The sequence below is a fragment of the Oncorhynchus keta genome, chromosome 34, assembly GCF_023373465.1.
Source record: "Oncorhynchus keta strain PuntledgeMale-10-30-2019 chromosome 34, Oket_V2, whole genome shotgun sequence".
NCBI classification, from domain to species: domain Eukaryota; kingdom Metazoa; phylum Chordata; class Actinopteri; order Salmoniformes; family Salmonidae; genus Oncorhynchus; species Oncorhynchus keta.
Genome location: NC_068454.1, coordinates 47,980,876 through 48,002,481, shown reverse-complemented (window position 1 = coordinate 48,002,481; position 21,606 = coordinate 47,980,876). Strand labels below are relative to the sequence as shown.

General features: G+C 41.5%; 1 protein-coding gene across 23 annotated transcripts in view; it reads right to left on the bottom strand.

Annotated features, from left to right (window-relative positions):
- LOC118367218 (E3 ubiquitin-protein ligase MYCBP2-like) overlaps positions 1-15,858 on the bottom strand; it is a 307,475-nt gene extending 291,617 nt beyond the window's left edge. For all 23 annotated transcript variants that reach the window (XM_035750395.2, XM_035750391.2, XM_035750396.2 and 20 more), the window contains exons 1-2: positions 15,156-15,858; positions 5,988-6,063 (exon numbers count right to left, since the gene is read on the bottom strand). In XM_035750395.2, the coding sequence (XP_035606288.1) occupies positions 5,988-6,063; positions 15,156-15,421 (342 nt within the window). In that variant the 5' untranslated portion in view covers positions 15,422-15,858. The remainder of the gene's footprint in view (positions 1-5,987; positions 6,064-15,155) is intronic.
- Between the last annotated feature and the right edge of the window lie 5,748 nt (positions 15,859-21,606).

The following is a 21,606-nucleotide window of genomic DNA, read 5'->3' as shown; positions in this document are numbered from 1 at the left end:
AGCAAAGAATAGATTATTTTATTCTTATGTGAGCCGTGACGGTAGGAGTGATCATTGTTATTCATTAACCATGATTACGGATAGACCTGAATTAAATCCTGAATAATGATGAATGAGAAAGTTAAATGCACAAATATCATACCCCCAAAATATGCTAAGCTCTTATTACAATAACAGGAGAGGTTAATATTTTCATGGGGGGTATGATATACCTCTAACTTTCTCATTGATCACCATTCATTAAGGATTATCCATAATCATGGTAACATCCACATTAATTTAGAAGTGTTTAGAAACATTCTACTTTTATTTACAATTAAAATTACTCCAAAATATACCATACATTTTTATTGGGCAAAAAATAAATCTGAAACACAACCAAAACAAACACCAAATGGATCCAACAAATGTGTAGATTCCCACGGTTGATGTCGACATTACATGCTATGAATATGGGAACAAATAGTTAAATGAATTTGTCCACTAAACTGGGGGTTGTACAAAATGTGCTGTAATTACTAAACGGTTCGATATGGATGAAAATCCCCTCAAGTTAAAGCTGATAGTCTGCACTTTAACTTCATAATCATTGCATAATTTCAAATCCAAAGTGCTGGAGTACAGAGCCAAAACGTATCACTGTTCCAATACGGTGCATTCGGAAAATATTCAGACCTCTTCCCTTTTTCCACATTTTGTTACAGCCGTATTCTAAAACGGATTAAATAAAAACAATTACTCAATCTACACAAACTACCCCATAATGACAAAGCAAAAACAGGAATTTTTGAACAGTAATAAATCAAATAAACAGAAATACCTTATTTATATAAGTATTCCGACCCTTTGCTATGAGACACGAAATTGAGCTCAGGTGCATCCGCAAGACAGCAGCCATACTGTACGGTGCCAAATTCCTAAAGTCTAAAGCACAAGGAAGATTAGGCTATATCCAAGGTTCTACAGCTGCAACATCGAGAGCATCCTGACGGGTTGCATCACTGTCTGGTTGCATCACTGTCTGGTATGGCAACTGCTCGGCCTCTGACCGCAAGGCACTACAGAGGGTATTGCGTACGGCCAAGTACATCACTGGGGCTAAGCTGCCTGCCATCCAGGACCTCTACACCAGGTGGTGTCAGAGGAAGGCCTGAAAAATTGTCAAAGATCCCAAAAATTGACAACACATTGAGCAAAATTATTGAATTCTCTATTACAACATTTTATACCATAACCAGTCAAATCAAAATGTTTGTCACATGTGCTGAATACAACAGCACATTACAAGCCCCTAAACAACAATGCAGTTAAGAAAAAAAAGAAATAGAAGTAACAAATGAAAGAGCAGCAGTAAAAAAAAAAATAGCGAGGCTACTGTACCAGTACAGAGTCAATGTGAGGGGGCACCGGTTAGTCGAGGTAATATGTACAGTTGAAGTCGGAAGTTTACATACACTCAGGTTGGAGTCATTAAAACTTGTTTTTCAACCACTCAAAACATTTCCTGTTAACAAACTATAATTTTGGCAAATCGGTTAGGACATTACCTTGTGAATGACAAGTAATTTTTCCAACAATTGTATACAGATTATTTCACTGTATCACAATTCTAGTGGGTCAGAGGTTTACATACAGAAAGTTGACTGTGCCTTTAAACAGCTTGGAAACATCCAGAAAATTATGTCATGGCTTTAAAAGCTTCTGATAAGCTAATTGACATAATTTGGGTCAATTGGAGGTGTACCTGTGGATGGATTTCAAGGCCTACCTTCAAACTCAGTGCCTCTTTGCTTGACATTGTGGGAAAAATCAAAAGAAATCAGCCAAGACCTCAGAAAGAAAATGTGTAGACCTCCACAAGTCTGGTTCATCATTGGGAGCAATTTCCAAACACCTGAAGGTACCACGTTCATCTGTACAAACAATAGTATGCCAGTATAAACACCATAGGACCACACAGCAGTCATACCGTTCAGGAAGGAGACGCGTTCTAACTCCTAGAGATGAACGTACTTTGGTGCGAAATCAATCACAGAACAACCTCAAAAGGACCTTGTGAAGAAGCTGGAGGAAACAGTATCAAAAGTATCTATAGCCACATTAAAACGAGTCCTATATAGATATAACCTAAAAGGCCGCTCAACAAGGAAGAAGCCACTGCTCCAAAACCGCCATAAAAAAAGCCAGACTACTGTTTGCAACTGCACATGGGGACAAAGATCGTACTTTTTGGAGAATGTCCTCTGGTCTGATGAAACAAAAATAGAACTGCTTGGCCATAGTTACCATCATTATGTTCGGAGGAAAAGGGGGGCTTGCAAGGCCAAGAACACCATCCCAACCGTGAAACACGGGGGTGGCAGCATCATGTTGTGGGGGTGCTTTGCTGCAGGAGGGTCTGGTGCACTTCACAAAATAGATGGCATCATGAGGTAGGACAATTATGTGGATATATTGAAGAAACATCTCAAGACAGGAAGTTAAAGTTAAAGCTTTCAAGTCGGGAAGTTAAAGCTGGGTCACGAATGGTCTTCCAAATAGACAATGACCCCAAGCATACTTCCAAGTTGTGGCAAAATGGCATAAGGACAACAAAGTCAAGGTATTGGAATGGCCATCACAAAGCCCTGCCCTCAATCCCATAGAAAATGTGTGGGCAGAACTGAAAAAGTGTGTGCGAGCAATGAGGCCTACAAACCTGACTCAGTTACAACAGCTCTGTCAGGAGGAATGGGCCGAAATTCACCCAACTTATTGTGGGAAGCTTGTGGAAGGCTACCTGAAACGTTTGACCCAAGTTAAACAATTTTAAAGGCAGTGTTACCAAATACTAATTGAGTGTATATAAACTTGGGACCCACTGGGAATTTGATGACAGAAATAAAAGATGAAGGAAATCGTTCTCTATCCTATTATTCTGACATGTCACATTCTTAAAATAAAGTGGCGATCCTAACTGACCTAAGACAGGGAATTTGTACTAGGGTTAAATTTCAGGAATTGTGAAAAATTAAGTTTAAATGTATTTGGCTAAGTCGTATGTAAACTTCTGACTTCAATTGTACATGTTGGTAGAGTTAAAAAGTAACTTATGCATAGATAACAGAGTAGCAGCAGCGTAAAGGAGGGCCAGTGATGTACTGGGCCGTATGCACTACCCCCTGTAGTGCCTTGCGGTCAGAGACCGAGCAGTTTCCATACCAGACAGTGATGCAACCCGTCAGGATGCTCTCGATGTTGCAGCTGGAGAACCTTCTGAAGACCTTCTGAAGACTCATGCCAAATCTTTTCAGTCTCTTGAGGGGGGGGGAATAGGTTTCGTCATGCCCTCTCCACAACTGTCTTGGTGTGCTTGGACCATTCTAGTTTGTTGGTGATGTGGACACCAAGGAACTTGAAGCTCTCCACTGCTCCACTGGAGTCATGCCTGGCCATGCAGTCATGAGTGAACAGGGAGTACAGGAGTGGACTGAGCACGCACCTGAGAGGACCCATTGTTGAGGATCAGCGTGGCGGCTGTGTTGTTTTCTATCCTTACCACCTGGGGCAGCCTGTCAGGAAGTCTAGGATCCAGTTCCAGAGGGAGGTGTTTAGTCCCTGTGTCTTTAGCTTAGGGATGAGCTTTGGAGGACACTATGGTGTTGAACGCTGATCTGTAGTCAATGAATAGCATTCTCACACAGGTGTGAGTGTATGTAAGAAAGCGTTTAAGTTCCTTGCTCAGAACATGAGAACATATGAAAGCTTGTGGTTCCTCTAACATGAGTCTTCAATATTCCCAGTTAAGAAGTTGTTGGTTGTAGTTTTGTATAGGAATTATAGGACTATACCATTTGTCACTTCGGTCACACCAGCCTCATCTCGGGAGTTGATAGGTTTGAAGTCATAAACAGCGCAATGCTTGACGCACAACGAAGAGCTACTGGCAAAACGCATGAAAGTGCTGTTTGAATTCATGTTTACGCGCCTGCTTCTGCCTCCCACCGCTCAGTCAGATACTTAGATACTTGTATGCTCAGTCAGATTATATGCAACACAAGACATGCTAGATAATATCTAGTAATATCAACCATGTGTAGTTAACTAGTGATTATTATGATTGATTGCTTTTTATAAGATAAGTTTAATGCTAGCTAGCAACTTACCTTGGCTTACTGCATTTGCGCAACAGGCAGTCTCCTTGTGGAGTGCAACGAGAGAGAGGCAGGTCGTTATTGTGTTGGACTAGTTAACTATAAGGTTGCAAATTTGAATCCCCCGAGCTGACATGGTGAAAATCTGTCTTTCAGCCCCTGAACGAGGCAGTTAACCCACCATTCCTAGGCAGTCATTGAAAATAAGGTGTTCTTAACTGACTTGCCTAGTTAAATAAAGATTAAATAAAGGCGTAAAAAATTCAATCTGCAAATCGGCGCACAAAAATACCGATTTCCGATTGTTATGAAAACTTGAAATCGACCCTAATTAAATTGGCTATTCCGATTAAATCGGTCGACCTCTAGTTGAGATGTTTTAGGTGGTTTTGAACATGATAATATTTCCACACACAAAAAAGCAGTCTGAATAGCAAAAGCATTAAACTGCTTCAGGATGAAACTACTACAATAGCATTCCTCCCTTTTCCCCTCCTCCTGCCATGCCAGACTCCACCCATGTCTGTGTTTGTAAGCAGAGAAGCAGGCAAATGAGGCAGAGGCCCTTTAAAAAAAAAAGTAGGCTCAGCGATATAACAGGTGCAGAAAGTAAACAGCAGAGTGGGTCAATTTACACAACTAAGAGTTCTGAATCAAGTGGAACAACTTTGCCGCTGTTCCGTTCTCGTATCTACCACGTAACTGTGTGAAGCGAACTTGCGCAAATACTGTGTGTGGCTGTGAGAACTAAACCTTCTGTCTCGCTCATCGCAATATCGTGGTGCTTCTCGTAAGTCACTTCGCTGAGTATACCTTTAAATACCATGCTGTGACAGAGGGGGAGGCGTGTTCTAAAGCACAAACTGGCCCGAGCCGTATCAGAATGGGAAACGGGCGTGAAATGGGACCAGTCCCACACTAGATCCGAGAGGGGAGCCAGAGAGAAAGGAACCAGACCCACCTGTATGAAAGAGAGGCATGAGTGAAAATCGGACCAGCCGCACCCACCGTCTGATGTTTGGGGTGTGCATGTCTGCATCGCCCTACCCTCTGCCTGCTTGTGGCTCAACACTCACAGGGGAAATGTTTTAACTGCTAAAGAAAGAAAATCCTCAACAGCCAGGCATTACCAGGGTCCCACCACAGTGCAGATGACACTTGCAATGTGAAAGAAAAGAGAAATATATCAAATAGCCTTCGACATCAGCTCTGGGGGTTTGTTTAGGTTTGGGAGACTGTAAGGGTAGGGCCTACTACACCATTTTATTCCTAGCCCTGCACAGAGAAACACAGAGGAAAGAGTCCTAGCACAGGTGAGGAGATGGAGGGCAGGCTGGCAACGGTGTCCGTGGAAATGTGGAACACATAGGTTGCTCAGCAACAGCTCCATCACACCCAAGACAGACCCACTCCCAATACTACTTCAACCTCCTTCTCCAACTACTCTTCCAGGTGAGAGAGCTGGAGCCCTGGCAGTTGGTCAAGCCGACTAAGTAAAACGGTGTTCCTGGCAACCATCTTAAATATTAATGAGGGAGAAACTAATGAGTTAATTTGATCAACAGCAAAACCAGCTAAGCAAGCCTGTGCAAACATGTGTATAGCCTAGGAGGTGTAGTTATGTATACGAGTTGTACCATGAAAATAAAATGCTTTGATAAAGGTGAAGCATTACAAGAAAATATCATTTTATTCTCAGCTTGAGATTCTCACAATAGGCAACTCCAACTTTCTTTGACCAAAAAGAACTAAAAAACAAAACATTTGCAATGAAAACCATGTATTATTCTGAAAAAAAGTGAGTAACTCACAAGGAAAGAAAGGTCCCTCTTGTACCAATAAAATATATCTTACCTTGGTTCTTGTTTTGACTTTTGACTTGACCTTTTGGCGCCGTTTCAGCTTCTTCTTGCTCAACGTTTTCTTTCCCCTGAAACACATTGTGAAATAAAATAACAAATTCAGTAAGAGTTGGGCCTATAGCCTATCACAGAAATGTCTAATCAATATGGTAAATTGATGCTAACAGACGGATTACCTACATGCCCTGGGGCCATGACCTCCAAACAAAAACGTGTACATATACATTCATACACAGCAAAAAAAGAAATGTCCTCCCAGTCAAGTGCATTTATTTTCAGCAAATTCCACGTGTAAACATTTGTATGATCATAAGATTCAACAACTAAGAGAAACTGAACAAGTTCCACAAACATGTGACTAACAGAAATGGAATAATGTGTCCCTGAACAAAGGGGGGGGGGGTCAAAAGTAAGTCAGTATCCGTTGTGGCCACCAGCTGCATTAAGTACTGTAGTGCATCTCCTCCTCATGGAGAGCACCAGATTTGTTAGTTCTTGCTGTGGGATGTTACCCCACTCTTCCACCAAGGCACATGCAAGTTCCCAGACATTTCTGGGGGGAGGGGTGGCCCTAGCCCTCTGATCCAACAGATTCCAGACGTGCTCAATGGGATTGAGATCCGGGCTCTTCGCTGGCCACGGCAGAACACTGACATCCCTGTCTTGCAGGAAGTCACACACAGAACAAGCAGTATGGCTGGTGGCATTGTCATGCTGGAGGGTCATGTCATGATTAAAGGTCAACCGATTATGATTTTTCAATGCAATTGGAGGACCAAAAAAAGACTATAATAATTCAAATCGGACGATTTTTATATACACACACACACACACACACACACATTTGTAATAAATGACAATTACAACAATACTGAATGAACACTTATTTTAACTTAATATAATACATAAATAAAATAAATTTTGTCTCAAAAAAATAATGAAACATGTTCAATTTGGTTTAAATAATGCAAAAACGGTGTTGGAGAAGTAAAAGTGCAATATGTGCCATGTAACGTTTAAGTTCCTTGCTCAGAACATATAAAAGTTGGTGGTTCCTTTAAACATGAGTCTTCAATATTCCTAGTTAAGAAGTTTTAGGTTGTAGGACTATTTCTCTCTATACCATTTCTATTTCATTATACCTTTAACTATTGGATGTTCTTATAGGCACTATAGTATTGCCAGCCTAATCTCGGGAGTTGATAGGCTTGAAGTCATAAACAGCGCAATGCTTGAAGCACAGCGAAGAGCTACTGGCAAACGCAGGAAAGTGCTGTTTGAATGAATGCTTACGAGCCTGCTGCTGCCTACCACTGCTCAGTCAGACTATTATAATTAAGTCTATGATTTGATAGAGCAAACACACAGAAATATGACCCTTAGGTCATTATTCTTTCAGTGAAATATGGAACTGTTCCATACCTTATCGAACGGGTGGCATTCACAAGTCTAAATATTGCTGTTACATTGCACAACCTTCAATGTTATATCATAATTATGTACAATTCTGGCAAATTAAGTAGTCTTTGTTAGGGAAAAAATGGTCTTCACAGTTCGCAACGAGCCAGGCGGCCCAAACTGTTGCATATACCCTGACTCTGGTTACACAGAACAAACGCAAGAGAAGTGACACAATTAAACTAGTTATAAGATATTCATGTTAGTAGGCAATATTAACTAAATATGCAGGTTTAAAAAAAACATGTGTATTGATTTTAAGAAAGGCATTGATGTTTATGGTTAGGTACACATTGGTTCAACGACAGTGCTTTTTTCACGAATGCACTTGTTAAATAGTCTCCCATTTGGCAAAGTAGGCTGTGATTCAATGATAAATTAACAGGCAACGCATTGATTATATGCAACGCAGGACAAGCTAGATGAACTAGTAATATTATCAACCATGTGTAGGTAACATTCACTAGTTAAGATTGATTGGTTTTTGTATAAGATACGTTTAATGCTAGCTAGCAACTTATCTTGGCTCCTTGCTGCACTCGCGTAACAGGTGGTAAGCCTGCCACGCAGTCTCATGGACTGCAATGTAATCAGCCATAATAGGCGTCCAAAAATGCCGATTGTTGTGAAAACTTTTAAAATCGGCCATGCAGATTAATCGGTCGACCTCTAGTCAGGATGAGCCTGCAGGAAGTGTACCACAAGGGAGGAGGATGTCTTCCCTGTAACGCACAATGTTGATATTGCCTGCAATGACAACAAGCTCAGTCCGATGATGCCACCCCAAACCATGACGGACCCTCCACATCGATCCCGCTCCAGAGTAAATACCTCGGTGTAACTCATTCCTTCGACGACAAACGCGAATCTGACCATCACCCCTGGTGAGACAAAACCGCGACTCAGTGAAGAGCACTTTTTGCCAGTCCTGTCTGTTCCAACGACGAAGGGGTTTGTGCCCATAGGCGACGTTGTTGCCGGTGATGTCTGGTGAAGACCTGCCTTACAACAGGACTACAAACCCTCAGTCCAGTCTCTCTCAGCCAATTGTGGACAGTCTGAGCACTGATGTGCGTTCCTGGTGTAACTCTGGCAATTGTTGTTGCCATTCTGTACCTGTCCCGCAGGTGTGATGTTCTGTGACGGCCCGGAATTTTTCTGAACCGTCTCAGTGCAGCTCCTTCCAATAGGACGCTTTCCCTTTAATTCCCAATTAAATAGCCAGCATCAGCTGCGCGAAAGTGGGGTTGTGATGGAGACGTGCATGAGGATGTGTTCAACCCTCAGTTCCGAAGCTTCTCTATTCCGTTTGTTTTGTTGCCGTTAAACGTGTGTTTTGTAGCTTAAGAGAGTTTACCCAGGATCGGATCCACTCTTTGCGTCCCTGGACTACACCTCTCCGTTCTTCGTGGCCTTTCTCCGCTGGAGATCTATTGGCGGATTGGATTGTCTGACTGACCGACTGACTACAACCTTTTTGTATACGGTATTTAATGTTTTGATGTGAGGTATACTGTGATGATTTATGTAGTTAGTTGTAGTTGAGGACTTAGTAAGAGTTGATACGCTTTAAAGTTCTGTGGTAAAATTATTGTTATATTGATTGTATGTTTAGTACTGGGTTTACGCTACACTGAATGAACGGACAAACATCGCGTGACAAAAGCCACTTGAGTTCACTGAACTCCTTTACCGGGCTGGACTCTTTTTAGGCCCGAGGTACAGGACATTTCTGGAGGAACCAGAACTCATTGTGATATTACTATATGTGTGTGTGTAATCATTGTTGTTGCTAATACAACCCACGCAACAGAATATAGTTGTTTTTTAAGTTCTTTTCAATGTTTTAAGGGTTTATGAAAAGTTTATTTCCATCCTGACTTTTACATACGTCCTTTGTATTGGTGTAGACTTGACGGACCAGATGGGACTCATTCCCACCCAAACTAAAAGGAGAAACCAATGTTTTCTCTGGTAGGCACAACCTACCTGGCACCCCTATAAATAATAACCTCAAGTCAAAACCGTTACAGTTCGGATGTACAGATCCTGTGCAGGTGTTGTTACACGTGGTCTGCCACGACGATCAGCTGTCAGTCCTGTGTTAGGAGTCTCCCAAATTGTGCGCCGCCCCACGGGTCTCCCGGTCACAGCCGATTGCCGACAGAACCTGGACTCGAATCAGGATCTCGTGGCACAGCTACCACTGTGCCCTGAGACCGCTGCAACACTCTGGAGACCCTGTCAAACTTAACTATCGTTAGTTAAGGCAAGAAAATACAGATACCAGACACAGCACCTTTGGAAAGTATTCACACCCCTTACATTGACATTTTGTTGTGTTACAGCCTGAATTTAAAATTTATTAAATTGAGATAATGTCAAAGTGGAATTGTCATATTGTTTTACAACTTATTTAAAAATTAAAAGCTGAAATGTATCGAGTCAATCCCTTTGTTATGGCAAGTGTAAATAAGTTCAGGAGTAGAAATTTTTAGCAAGTTACATACTGAAATAAATATATACATTTAAACATAAAGTGTAGATCTCATGTTTCATGAGCTGAAATAAAAAAAATCCCAGAAATGTTCCATCAGCAAAAAAAAACATCTCAAATGTTGTACACAAACTTGTTTACCTCCCTGTAAGTGAGCAATTCTCCTTTGCCAAGATAATCCATCCACCTGACAGGTTTGGCATATCAAGAAGCTGATTAAACAGCATGATCATTACACAGATGCACCTTGTGCTGGGGACAATAAAAGACCACCCTAAAATGTGCAGTTTTGTGACACAACACAATGTCACAGATGTCTCAAGTTTTGAGGGAGCGCACAATTGGCATGCTGACTGCAGGAATGTCCACCAGAGCTGTTACCAGGGAATTGAATGTTGAAGGTTCAAAAATTTGGTAGTACGTCCAACCGGCCTCACAACAGCCCAGGATCGCCACATCCGGCCTCTTCACCTGCAGTCATGTGAAATCCATAGGTAAGGGCCTAATGAATGGATTTCAATTCACTGATTTCCTTACATAAACTAACTCAGTAAAATTGTTTAATGGGTTTATACTTTTGTTCAGTATAATAGGTTGCATGGACCCTGTATGCAATAGGTGTTTAACATGATTTTCAAACAACTACCTCATCTCTGTACGACAAACAGAGATCATTTTAAGGTCCCTCAGTTAAGCAGTGAATTTCAAAAACAGATACAACCAAAGACTAGGGAGGTTTTCCAATGCTTCGCAAAGGGCACCTATTGGTAGATTGGGGGGGCAGACATTGGAATATCCCTTTGAGCATGGTGAAGTTATTAATTACACTTTGTATGGTGTATCAATACACCCAGTTGTAGGGAAGCCCCCGAAGTGACTTGACTGTCATCTTAGGAATTCAGCATTCCCAGTGTTGATCTTGCCAAAACCCCATCTTCACACCTCTGAGAAGCAGAGCTTCTGTTGTGATAACATCCTGTGGGTCTGATATCTGATTGGAGGTTAACTTTACAGTAATGCTATCAATCAAAAACTCATATTTTGAATCCAAACGACTAAGATGCTTATAAAGGGGTATTAGATTTGCTGTTCTTTCACCTATGTTCCTGACTTGCTGTGGTGAGATACCTACACTTTATTTTTCTTTCTCCCTCTCCCAAGAACTATGGGCCATGGCACAATCCATGGTTTCTTTGTCCCTCTCTGATCATGCCTTGTAATACTTGTCATTGCTTTGCAATTTAAGCTTAATACATTGTACAAAGTAATTAAAAACACTTGTAATTAGAATTTCAATCTCATGACCGTTACTTGATTGCACATGGTTTATCAAGTCTCTTGCATATTGCTATTTATCTTATGGAGTAAATAATCATGTTAAAAGGCTAATTGCATAGTCTTAATCCAAGTTGCATGTGGAAGTAATTCAAATACATACAGAGCATTCAGATTCTATTCAGACCCCTTGACTTTTTCCAGTTGCGTTAAAAGCCTTATTCTAAAATTGATAAAATCATTTTCTTCCATCAATCTACACACAATACTCCATAATAACAAAGCAAAAACAGGGTTAGACATTTTTGCAAATGTATAAAAAAAACTTTAAATATCACATTTACATAATTATTCAGACCTTTAATTCAGTACTTTGTTGAAGCACCTTTGACAGCGATTACAGAGTTTAGACTTCATGGGCATGACGCTACAAGCTTGGCACACCTATATTTAGGGAGTTTCTCCCATTCTTCGCTGCAGATTCTCTCAAGCTCTGTCAGGTTGGAGCTATTTTCAGGTCTCTTCAGAGATGTTCGATAGGGTTCAAGTACATTGAGACTTAGCCAAGACAACGTAAGACTGGCTTCGGGACCGTCGCCCCAGCCTGAACCTGCGCCAGTGCGCTCAGGACTTAATTAAGGATCTCTGTACTTTGCTACGTTTATCTTTGCATCAATCATGATTAGCCTCCCAGTCCATGCCGCTGAAAAACATCCCCACAGCATGCTACCACCCCACTTCACCATAGGGATAGTGCCAGGTTTCCTCCAGACCTGACACTTGGTATTCAGGCCAGAGAGAATCTCGTTTCTCATGGTGTGAGAGTCCTTAACTTCTTATGGCTGGGGCGCAGTATTGAGTAGCTTGGATGAATAAGGTGATCAGAGTAAACTGCCTGCTACTCAGGCCCAGAAACTAAGATATGCATATTATTAGTAGATTTGGATAGCTCTTATTTGGATAGCTCTCAGCTCTTATTCTCTCCTCCTTCACAGTAGAAGCCTCAAACAAGGCTCTAAAGACTGTTGACATCTAGAGGAAGCCTTAGGAAGTGCAATCGGACCAAATTTCCACTATCTTGGATAGGCAGTGTTGAAAAACTAAAAAACCTCAGATTTCCCACTTCCTGGTTGGATTTTTTTCTCAGGATTTAGCATGCCATATGAGTTCTGTTATACTCACAGACATCATTCAAACACTGAAGTTTCTAAAAACGGTTTGAATATACCATAATATAATATTCCCTGCTAACCTTTCTTTTAGCTAAATATACAGGTTTAAAAATATATACTTCTGTGTATTGATTTTAAGAAAGGCATTGATGTTTATGGTTAGGTACACGGAGCAACAACAGTCCTTTTTCACGAATGTGCACCGCATCGATTAAATGCAACACAGGACACGCTAGATAAACTAGTAATATCAACCATGTGTAGTTTAGTGGTTATGATTGATTGATTAATGCTAGATAGCAACTTACCTTGGATTCTTACTGCACTCGCGTAACAGGCAGGCTCCTCGTGAGGCAGGTGGTTAGAGCGTTGGACTAATTAACTGTAAGGTTGCAAGATTGACTCCCTGAGCTGACATGGTAAAAATTGTTGTTCTGCCCCTGAACAAGGCAGTTAACACACCGTTCCTAAGCCGTCATTGAAAATAAGAATGCGTTCTTAACCGACTTGCCTCGTTAAATAAAGATGTAAAAAAATAATAATAATTAAAATCGGCATCCAAAAATACCAATTTTCGATTGTTATGAGAACTTCGGCCATTCCGATTAATCGGTCGACCTCTAGTCTAAATACCTTCCGAATACACTGTATAATCCCAGTTAAGGCCACCATTTTATCTTTGAGAAAAAAAAGAGCTGGCTACGTTTGCCAGAGTCATGCCTAGATGGAACACAGCTTTTGTCAAATTGATGTCAAAAGTAATTTTAGCTAACCCTTTTCCTAACCTTAACCTAATTATCCTAAACTGCTACGTTAAATTCTCCTAACCAGCTGCGTAAATTCTACAGAAATGCTCCTAAACCTACTTTGAGGTGTCAATTTTGATAGAACCATTTGCCAGGGTAGGGTTGCTACTACAGACCTGTGAATTTGGGCCCACACACCATATAATTAGGAATGACAATAATACAATGGGCATGAACACTCTTACGATGGGATTAAGGTGAGCCATTTTGGTCAGGGAGATGGTCAACCATGGTTTGCCAATGCTGTAATAAACTACTGTGTAAAATTAATTTTAAGAATTGATATGCAATGTTTGTTAGCTAGCCAACCAGACAGTTTGAGGAATGATTCCATACATGTTTTTATATTATAGAAAAGTGCTATATTCAGATTCAATTGGCCTAATTTTAGTTAATGTGACAAAACAATCTAAACCACTGAAATATTTTTTCAATAACCAAAAACAGTATTTTCAGCTGTTTAAAGTTGGTGTACAAAACCCAAAGTAAGATGCAAAAACAAAACTTAAGCATGGGAAGCATAGAAATAATGCACATAGAATAGATCTACCACTTCTTAGACTTGCGTTCAATGAGAATGACAGATCTAAACACTCACATTGCTATGTGAATTTCATCAGTCACCCAAAAGGTTACATATTGCAGCTTTAACTGACAATATACCAACATTACATTCAAACAATGCAGTCAATCCACAATAGAGGTCTTCATGGGTCTATCAGTTGTAGCGACATAGACCCGAGACCCGATACACAATGCCAATCTAACAGGACCTGGCCCAGACCCCTAAGAATATTGGGTCCACACGGATCCGCGAAGCCCTCTAATACACAAACATACACCTGCTGAATCTATGGATGATAAGACTTACACAAGTTGTGATGCTGTATCATATAATAGCACTCACAGCTTTCCAAGAAAACAAAAATGTTGACATTTATGGTCTGTTTACACATTTTGAACATTTGTATAAACTGTATTTAGAATTACATGACAATATATTTGGTTGACAATTCTATTACACAATTTCTGAGATCTCACTTAACTTTATTTTCCTGCATAAGTAAAACCGGGTTTCTGCCTCTACTGCCGCTCAATCCAATTGAATTGACCAATATGGCTGGAAATTAAAACCAATTATCGAACATTCAGGGTCTATGACATAGCCCCACTAGTAACTAAATAGGATCTATACCACACACATTGTTCGATCCAATCTAGCTAGCTACTTAGCTACGTGAGATGTCAAAACAAGCAGCGACTGACATTTGTTATTTACCTGCCGAATGTATAGACTAGCTAGCTACACACATTCACCAACATGCATTGATCATACGTAGAGTACAGTCCTGACGTAAGCTGGCAAGCCTGTATACTGCAGTGCGTAAAAAAATAACCAAAAACGCAACTAGAGTAGATAGCTAACGTTAGCTAGCTATGCTAAATAACGGGCTAGCTAATTAGGTTAGCTAGCTACTCGTTACTAGTTAGTTGGCTAGTAAGTTACCGATTTAACCTAGTGACATAATTGACGGTTAACAGCACGTGAGTAAATCAGCCAATTCAAAACGAACCTACCCGTCTCCCACAGTAAAATGATTATGACTGGACACTAACGTTAACGCTGGCAGCTATCATGTGGCCAGTTAGCTGTTAAACTGCTAAGTGTTGGATTGCTAGCTAGCTGTCAAAGCTAGCCACCTTGCTAGCAAACTAGGTAGAGAGGTTGGCCTGGCTAACTGAATATTAGCCGATTAAACATAACTCCATTATATAAGATGGATTTTCCATCGTAAATCGTTTAGTTTAATAGACTAAGTGGATATGAGCGTGCAGTCAAACAGTATTGGTTGTGTGACAAACCCTGCAGGTAGTTGGGCTAATTTGCAAGCTATATAGCTACAAGGCTAGCCAGCTTTGTGTCAGACATTTCTCATTTTCACCCAACCTACCTTCCTTGGTTTATCCCTTGCTCTTTGTCATTGATAGCCGTGGTATAAATCCTCCTGTATCTTTCCGCCAAAGCTCGCCCAGAGAGTAGAAGCTGGTACCGACTTCGGCAATCCGACTGGGTTCCCGGTGTTTGACACGAACCCATACCCGACCCAATGGAGGAGAAATCGTCACCAACTCCAGAAATGACCCTGATGCCTATCCTCATCGAAGGCGATGTGGATGGAAGAATCCCTCCACCGGCTGCAGCAGCAGCACACATCATCGTTTTGGAGAACAATGCATATATTACATTTAAAAAACAATTAGATCGTTTTCAATTATATCTCAAAGGTCATTTTAAAAGACTATATTTCGCGTCATTTGTCCATACTGTACTGCAAAAACAACAGAATTGTTACATCCCAGTGTATCTTCCAAAAACGGAAAAAATTTTAGCCCGCGCGATGCAACTGGGAAATATGCTTCTAATTTCAGAGCGTCGAATCGTTTTTTCTTTCCCGGAATTCCGAATCTCAAACCATATCGTCTTTTAATTCGGGATTAAAGCAAAGAATATCAAAGAAAATGTGTCATATCGCCTTTTGTTCTAGTTTGTTCCTTGTGTATTTCTTCACCCCGAATTGGCAGCACCGTCAGTTGAGCTGCCATTTTAGCTTCATCATCCTTCCCTGTTCGTCGTTTCGCTGTCAAGCATGCATGCTGGGATACATTTCCATGCACATAATACTGTATTTGTAATAGTAATGGTATTATTCTAGGACACTGTCACTGCATATTGGAATATAATTATTCGTATTTACAATTCCCGATAAATAATTAAGTGTTTTGTAAGAGAAAATAATTAAGTTTTTATAAATATGTAGCTAGTTATTATTTTGAAAACAAGGAATTTCATTAAAGGACAATGCAAAAATCAAGTTAGGCCTAAATAGTCTGCTTTTGAATCTATTCGTGTTTTTTCTTTCTTTCTGGCTTGGCCTTAATTTTAAGGATATTGTAACCATGGCAACCATATCAAATGGAAAATAATTGGCTACTTGGCTACTTATCTAAAGGTCTGAGATACATTTCATCTCTGGGGGAGAACACTTAACAAGTATGGTACTTTTCCATAAAGAAAATTTGATGGAACTTACTTTAACTCTTTTACAAGTATTTTTGTGGCAGTGGAAGGGAAGAAGTACCAAATGTTTTTTTTTTTTAACCTTTATTTAACTAGGCAAGTCAGTTAAGAACAAATTCTTATTTTCAATGACAGCCTAGAACAACAGATTTGTACCTTGTCAGCTTGGGGATTTGAACTTGCAACCTTCTGGTCCAACACTCTAACCACTAGGCTACCCTGCTGCCCCATTTTACTTAAGCCAAGCAGTTAAATATTGTCACAGTTCAATTTAAATGATTTGTCTGGTCATTCTGATAGACCAAAACCTTATTAGTTTGGATTGTGGGGCAGTTAGATCTAATATTTCATCACAAATAACTACACTCAGACTAGCCTAATAAACTTTTATACACTCTCCTACTATAATACCACAGTATATGCAGTACAGAAGACAAGGGGGCATTGTTGAAGTATAGCAGTGAAAGGTCCTCAGAGGAGGAAGAGGAGGGCCATCCTCCTGAGTGAAATGTCATACAAATACCTAGGAGGCTCGTACACTTCACCCCCTTCCATAGACCTACATGGTAATTATGACCACTTCCAGAGGACATCCTCCAACCAATCCAATCTTTTTCAGTGTGAACTGACATGTTGTCTATCAAATCATAGAATGAGGATGAGAGAATTAACCTGGGCTGCGGTCCAAACAATTAAAAGAAACACCCTTGTCCACTTACTTTTGCCTTATGCCCTTGGGGGAATCACCGTCACCATCTTGGAGGGTGCTGTCGCTAGAAGCATGTGTTTCAGACATAAGGAAGTGGATGGCTGCAAACTTTCTACTTTTAAACTCGGACAAAACAGAGATGCTTGTTCTCGGTACCAAGAAACGAAGAGATCTCCTGTTGAATCTGACAATTCATCTTAATGGTTGTCTCAAATAAAACTTTGAAGGACCTCGGCGTTACTCTGGACCATGATCTCTCTTTTGAAGAACATATCAAGACTGTTTCAAGGACAGCTTTATTCCATCTACGTAACATTGCAAAAATCAGAAACTTTCTGTCCAAAAATGATGCAGAAAAATTAATCCATGCTTTTGTCACTTCTAGGTTAGACTACTGCAATGCTCTACTTTCCAGCTACCCGGATAAAGCAATAAATAAACTTCAGTTAGTGCTAAATATGGCTGCTAGAATCCTGACTAGAACCAAAAAAATGTATCATATTACTCCAGTGCTAGCCTCCCTACACTGGCTTCCTGTCAAGGCAAGGGCTGATTTCAAGGTTTTATTGCTAACCTACAAAGCATTACATGGGCTTGCTCCTACCTATCTCTCTGATATGGTCCTGCCGTACATACCTACACGTATGCTACGGTCACAAGACGCAGGCCTCCTAATTGTCCATATAATTTCTAAGCAAACAGCTGGAGGCAGGGCTTTCTCCTATAGAGCTCCATTTTTATGGAATGGTCTGCCTACCCATGTGAGAGACGCAAACTCGGTCTCAACTTTTAAGTCTTTACTGAAGACTCATCTCTTCAGTGGGTCATATGATTGAGTGTAGTCTGGCCCAGGAGTGTGAAGGTGAACGGAAAGGCTCTGGAGCAACGAACCGCCCTTGCTGTCTCTGCCTGGCCGGTTCCCCTCTTTTCATTGGGATTCTCTGCCTCTAACCCTATTACAGGGGCTGAGTCACTGGCTTACTAGGGCTCTTTCATACCGTCCCTGGACAGGTGCGTCACTTGAGTGGGTTGAGTCACTGATGTGATCATCTTGTCTGGGTTGGAGATCTTTGTGGGCTATACTCGGCCTTGTCTCAGGATGGTAAATTGGTGGTTGAGGATATCCCTCTAGTGGTGTGGGGGCTGTGCTTTGGCAAAGTGGGTGGGGTTATATCCTTCCTGTTTGGCCCTGTCACAGTGTCTCCTGACCCCTCCTGTCTCAGCCTCCAGTATTTATGCTGCAGTAGTTTATGTGTCAGGGGGCTAGGGTCAGTTTGTTATATCTGGAGGACTTCTCCTGTCCTATCCGGTGTCCTGTGTGAATTTGAAGTATGCTCTCTCTAATTTTCTCTTTCTCTCTTTCTTTTCTCTCTCTCTCTCTCTCTCTCTCTCGGAGGACCTGAGCCCTCGGACCATGCCTCAGGACTACCTGACATGATGACTCCTTGCTGTCCCCAGTCCACCTGGCCGTGTTGCTGCACCAGTTTCAACTGTTCTGCCTGTGATTATTATTATTTGACCGTGCTGGTCATCTATGAACATTTGAACATCTTGGCCATGTTCTGTTATAATCTCCAACCGGCACAGCCAAAAGAGGACTGGCCACCCCACATAGCCTGGTTCCTCTCTAGGTTTCTTCCTAGGTTTTGGCCTTTCTAGGGAGTTTCTCCTAGCCACCGTGCTTCTACACCTGCATTGCTTGCTGTTTGGGGTTTTAGGCTGGGTTTCTGTACAGCACTTTGAGATATCAGCTGATGCACGAAGGGCTATATAAATACATTTGATTTGATTTGATTTAGGTCCAAATGATTAGCCAAGCAAGGGAAGTTTGCAGCGTAAGCCCCTCAGCCCTCGTTTTTAGTCGGCTGACATGTTGTCCATCCAATCATAGGATGAGGTTCAGAGAATTAACCTGGGCAGCGGTCCCAAACAATTAAAAGAAACACCCACGTCCACTTACCCTTGCCTTATGCCCTTGGGGGAATCCCTGTCGCCATCTCAGAGGGTGGTCCCAATGATATACCAAGCAAGGGAAGTTTGCAACGTAAGCCCATCAGCCCTTGTTTTTAGTTGGCTTTGCAAGTGTACGATTATGTTCACTCCGGGGGCCTGAAACTCCCCATAATTTAATTTGCGCCGATTGTAAATCCGCTAAGAAAAGTCCACGAAAACTTAAAAACAACATCAATTGAGAAGTCAACATACAAGTGTAAGTAAAAACAAATGCAAATTAGTTAGACATTTTGCTACTACATAAAAAGTAAATATGTTTTGTTTGGCTATCTTTTGGAAATAAAACATGTGTCTTCTTCAGAAGTTCCAGCTAGGCAGACTAAATTAATTTTCTAGCTATCATACAGTAGGCATATATTATTATTATTTTTTTAAATAAGTATACATGCACTCATAATTGACTGTAGCACATATGAAGCTCCCACAAGCTACTGGTGGCTGAAAACACAATCATCGCAGGATGAACGAGTGACGAATTTCCAGCCAAGGGTGGTCCATTTAAAAATCATTCCTTCCTCCCTCGCCCCATGCCCCGCAAGTGTATACTCGTCAGACGTCATGATACGAGAGGAACTCATTGTCCAAACCTACGATAGCGCAGCTATAATGGAATGTATCTGCTATTTGTATTTACAGCTAAGTTCCCTCCTGTTCCCTGATTAAGAGGTGATGACTACTCCACTCCACTACCATTTTCAACTTTCTCCTGACATGAACTGAAACCACGTCTCATGTAACCGCTCATCCACTGGTACATTCACAAGGCCCCAGAGCCAGACAGATTACCAGGACGTGTACTCTGAGCATGTGCTGACCAACTGGCAAGTGTCTGCACTGACATTTTCAACCTGACTGAGTCAGTATTACCAACGTGTTTCAAGCAGACAACCATAGTCCCTGTGCCCAAGAACACTAAGGTAACCTGCCTAAATGACTACCGACCCGTAGCACTCACGTCTGTAGCCATGAAGTGCTTTGAAAGGCTGGTCATGGCTCACATCAACACCATTATCCCAGAAACCCTAGACCCACTCCTATTTGCATACCGCCCCAACAGATCCACAGATGATGCAATTGCACTCCACACTAGCCTTTCCCACTTGGACAAAAGGAACACGTCTGTGAGAATGCAATTCATTGACTACAGCCTGTGGTGTGAAGCGGGTTAAACCAAGGCCTCATACCTTTTAAAGGGTTAATCAATTCTGTATGGATAAACTGTAAGGTCTCGACTTAAGGAGACCTCTGTGTGTGTGTTAAAACCTGTTTTTGGGTGTTGTGACCTACGTTCATCTACGTTCAGACACCTCCTGTCTGGATCCCACCGTGGTTATCTGGTTTTCTGAGAACACAAGGCTGCCACAGACCTGATGAAACCAGCCACCTGTCAGAAGATGCTTACACTCACTCATAGAACGTCCGGAACAGAGAGTAAAAGGAGGTTTCTGGGGGCGATAAAATAGCTTCAAGGTATAATGTACAGACAAAGGTGTGGTAGGATGTGAATACAGTGGAGGTAAACCTAGGCATTGAGTGATGATGAGAGAGATATTGTCTCTAGAAACATAATTGAAACCAGGTGATGTCATCACATGTGTGGGTGGTTGAACTGAAAGGTTGGATAAGGTATAATGAGCAGGGCTTGAGGCTCTACAGTGAAATAAGCCAATAAACACTAACCAGAACAGCAATGGACAAGGTACATTTACATTAAGGAGAGGCGTGCTTAGTCGAGTGATCATAAGGGTCCAGTGAGTAGTGAGGTTGGTTGGGGTAACGGCGATTCAGACAGCTAGCCGGGCCATTGGTAGCAAGCTAGCATAGGATGGAGGTCTGTTTTTAGCCACCTCGTGCGTTTCTGTCGGTAGATTAGTGGGGTTCCGTGTGGTAGAGGGGATCAATCCAATTGGAAAAATAGATGTAGTTATAGTGACCCAAGAAAAATTGTCCGATAGACCTATTCAGATAGCAGCCGATAAGACAGCTAACGATTAGTGGGCTGCAGATGGGCGTTCAGGTAATGTCGTGACGGAGGGGCCAGTTGGATAACTCCCTTGTCCAGATAACGTCGGAAGTCCAGTCGTGAAGGCCCGGTGGGGCTCTGCATCGGCAGTAAAACGGGTCCGGATAGGTGATTGTAGCCCAGGAGTGGCTGATGGATCTCTTCAGCTGGCTAGCTCCGGAATAATTTATGTTTTCTCCAGGATCGACGTAAGCCAATAGTCACACGGATAGCAGCTAGCTAGCTGCGAGATCCAGGTGTAAATGTCCAGAGCTTGCAGTTGAAATCCGGAGATATGGAGAGAAAAATAGGTCCGGTATGTTATGGTCTGAGTCGCGTTGTACAAAACTGGCGATAGCTTTTCGAGGCTAAAGGATAGCTGATGACCACAAACCGTGGTTAGCTGAATACTAACGTTAGCCAGTAAACTGGCTAGCTTCTAGCTAGCTTCTGGCTAGCTTCTATTGTGGATTTCAGATTTGAGATAAATAATACTTTTTTTAAATTGGTGAGGCAAGAGAGGTTTTTGAAGTTGAGTTTTTGGAAATTAAAATATATAAAAGATATGGGTAGAAAGATGTAAATATATATATACACGGG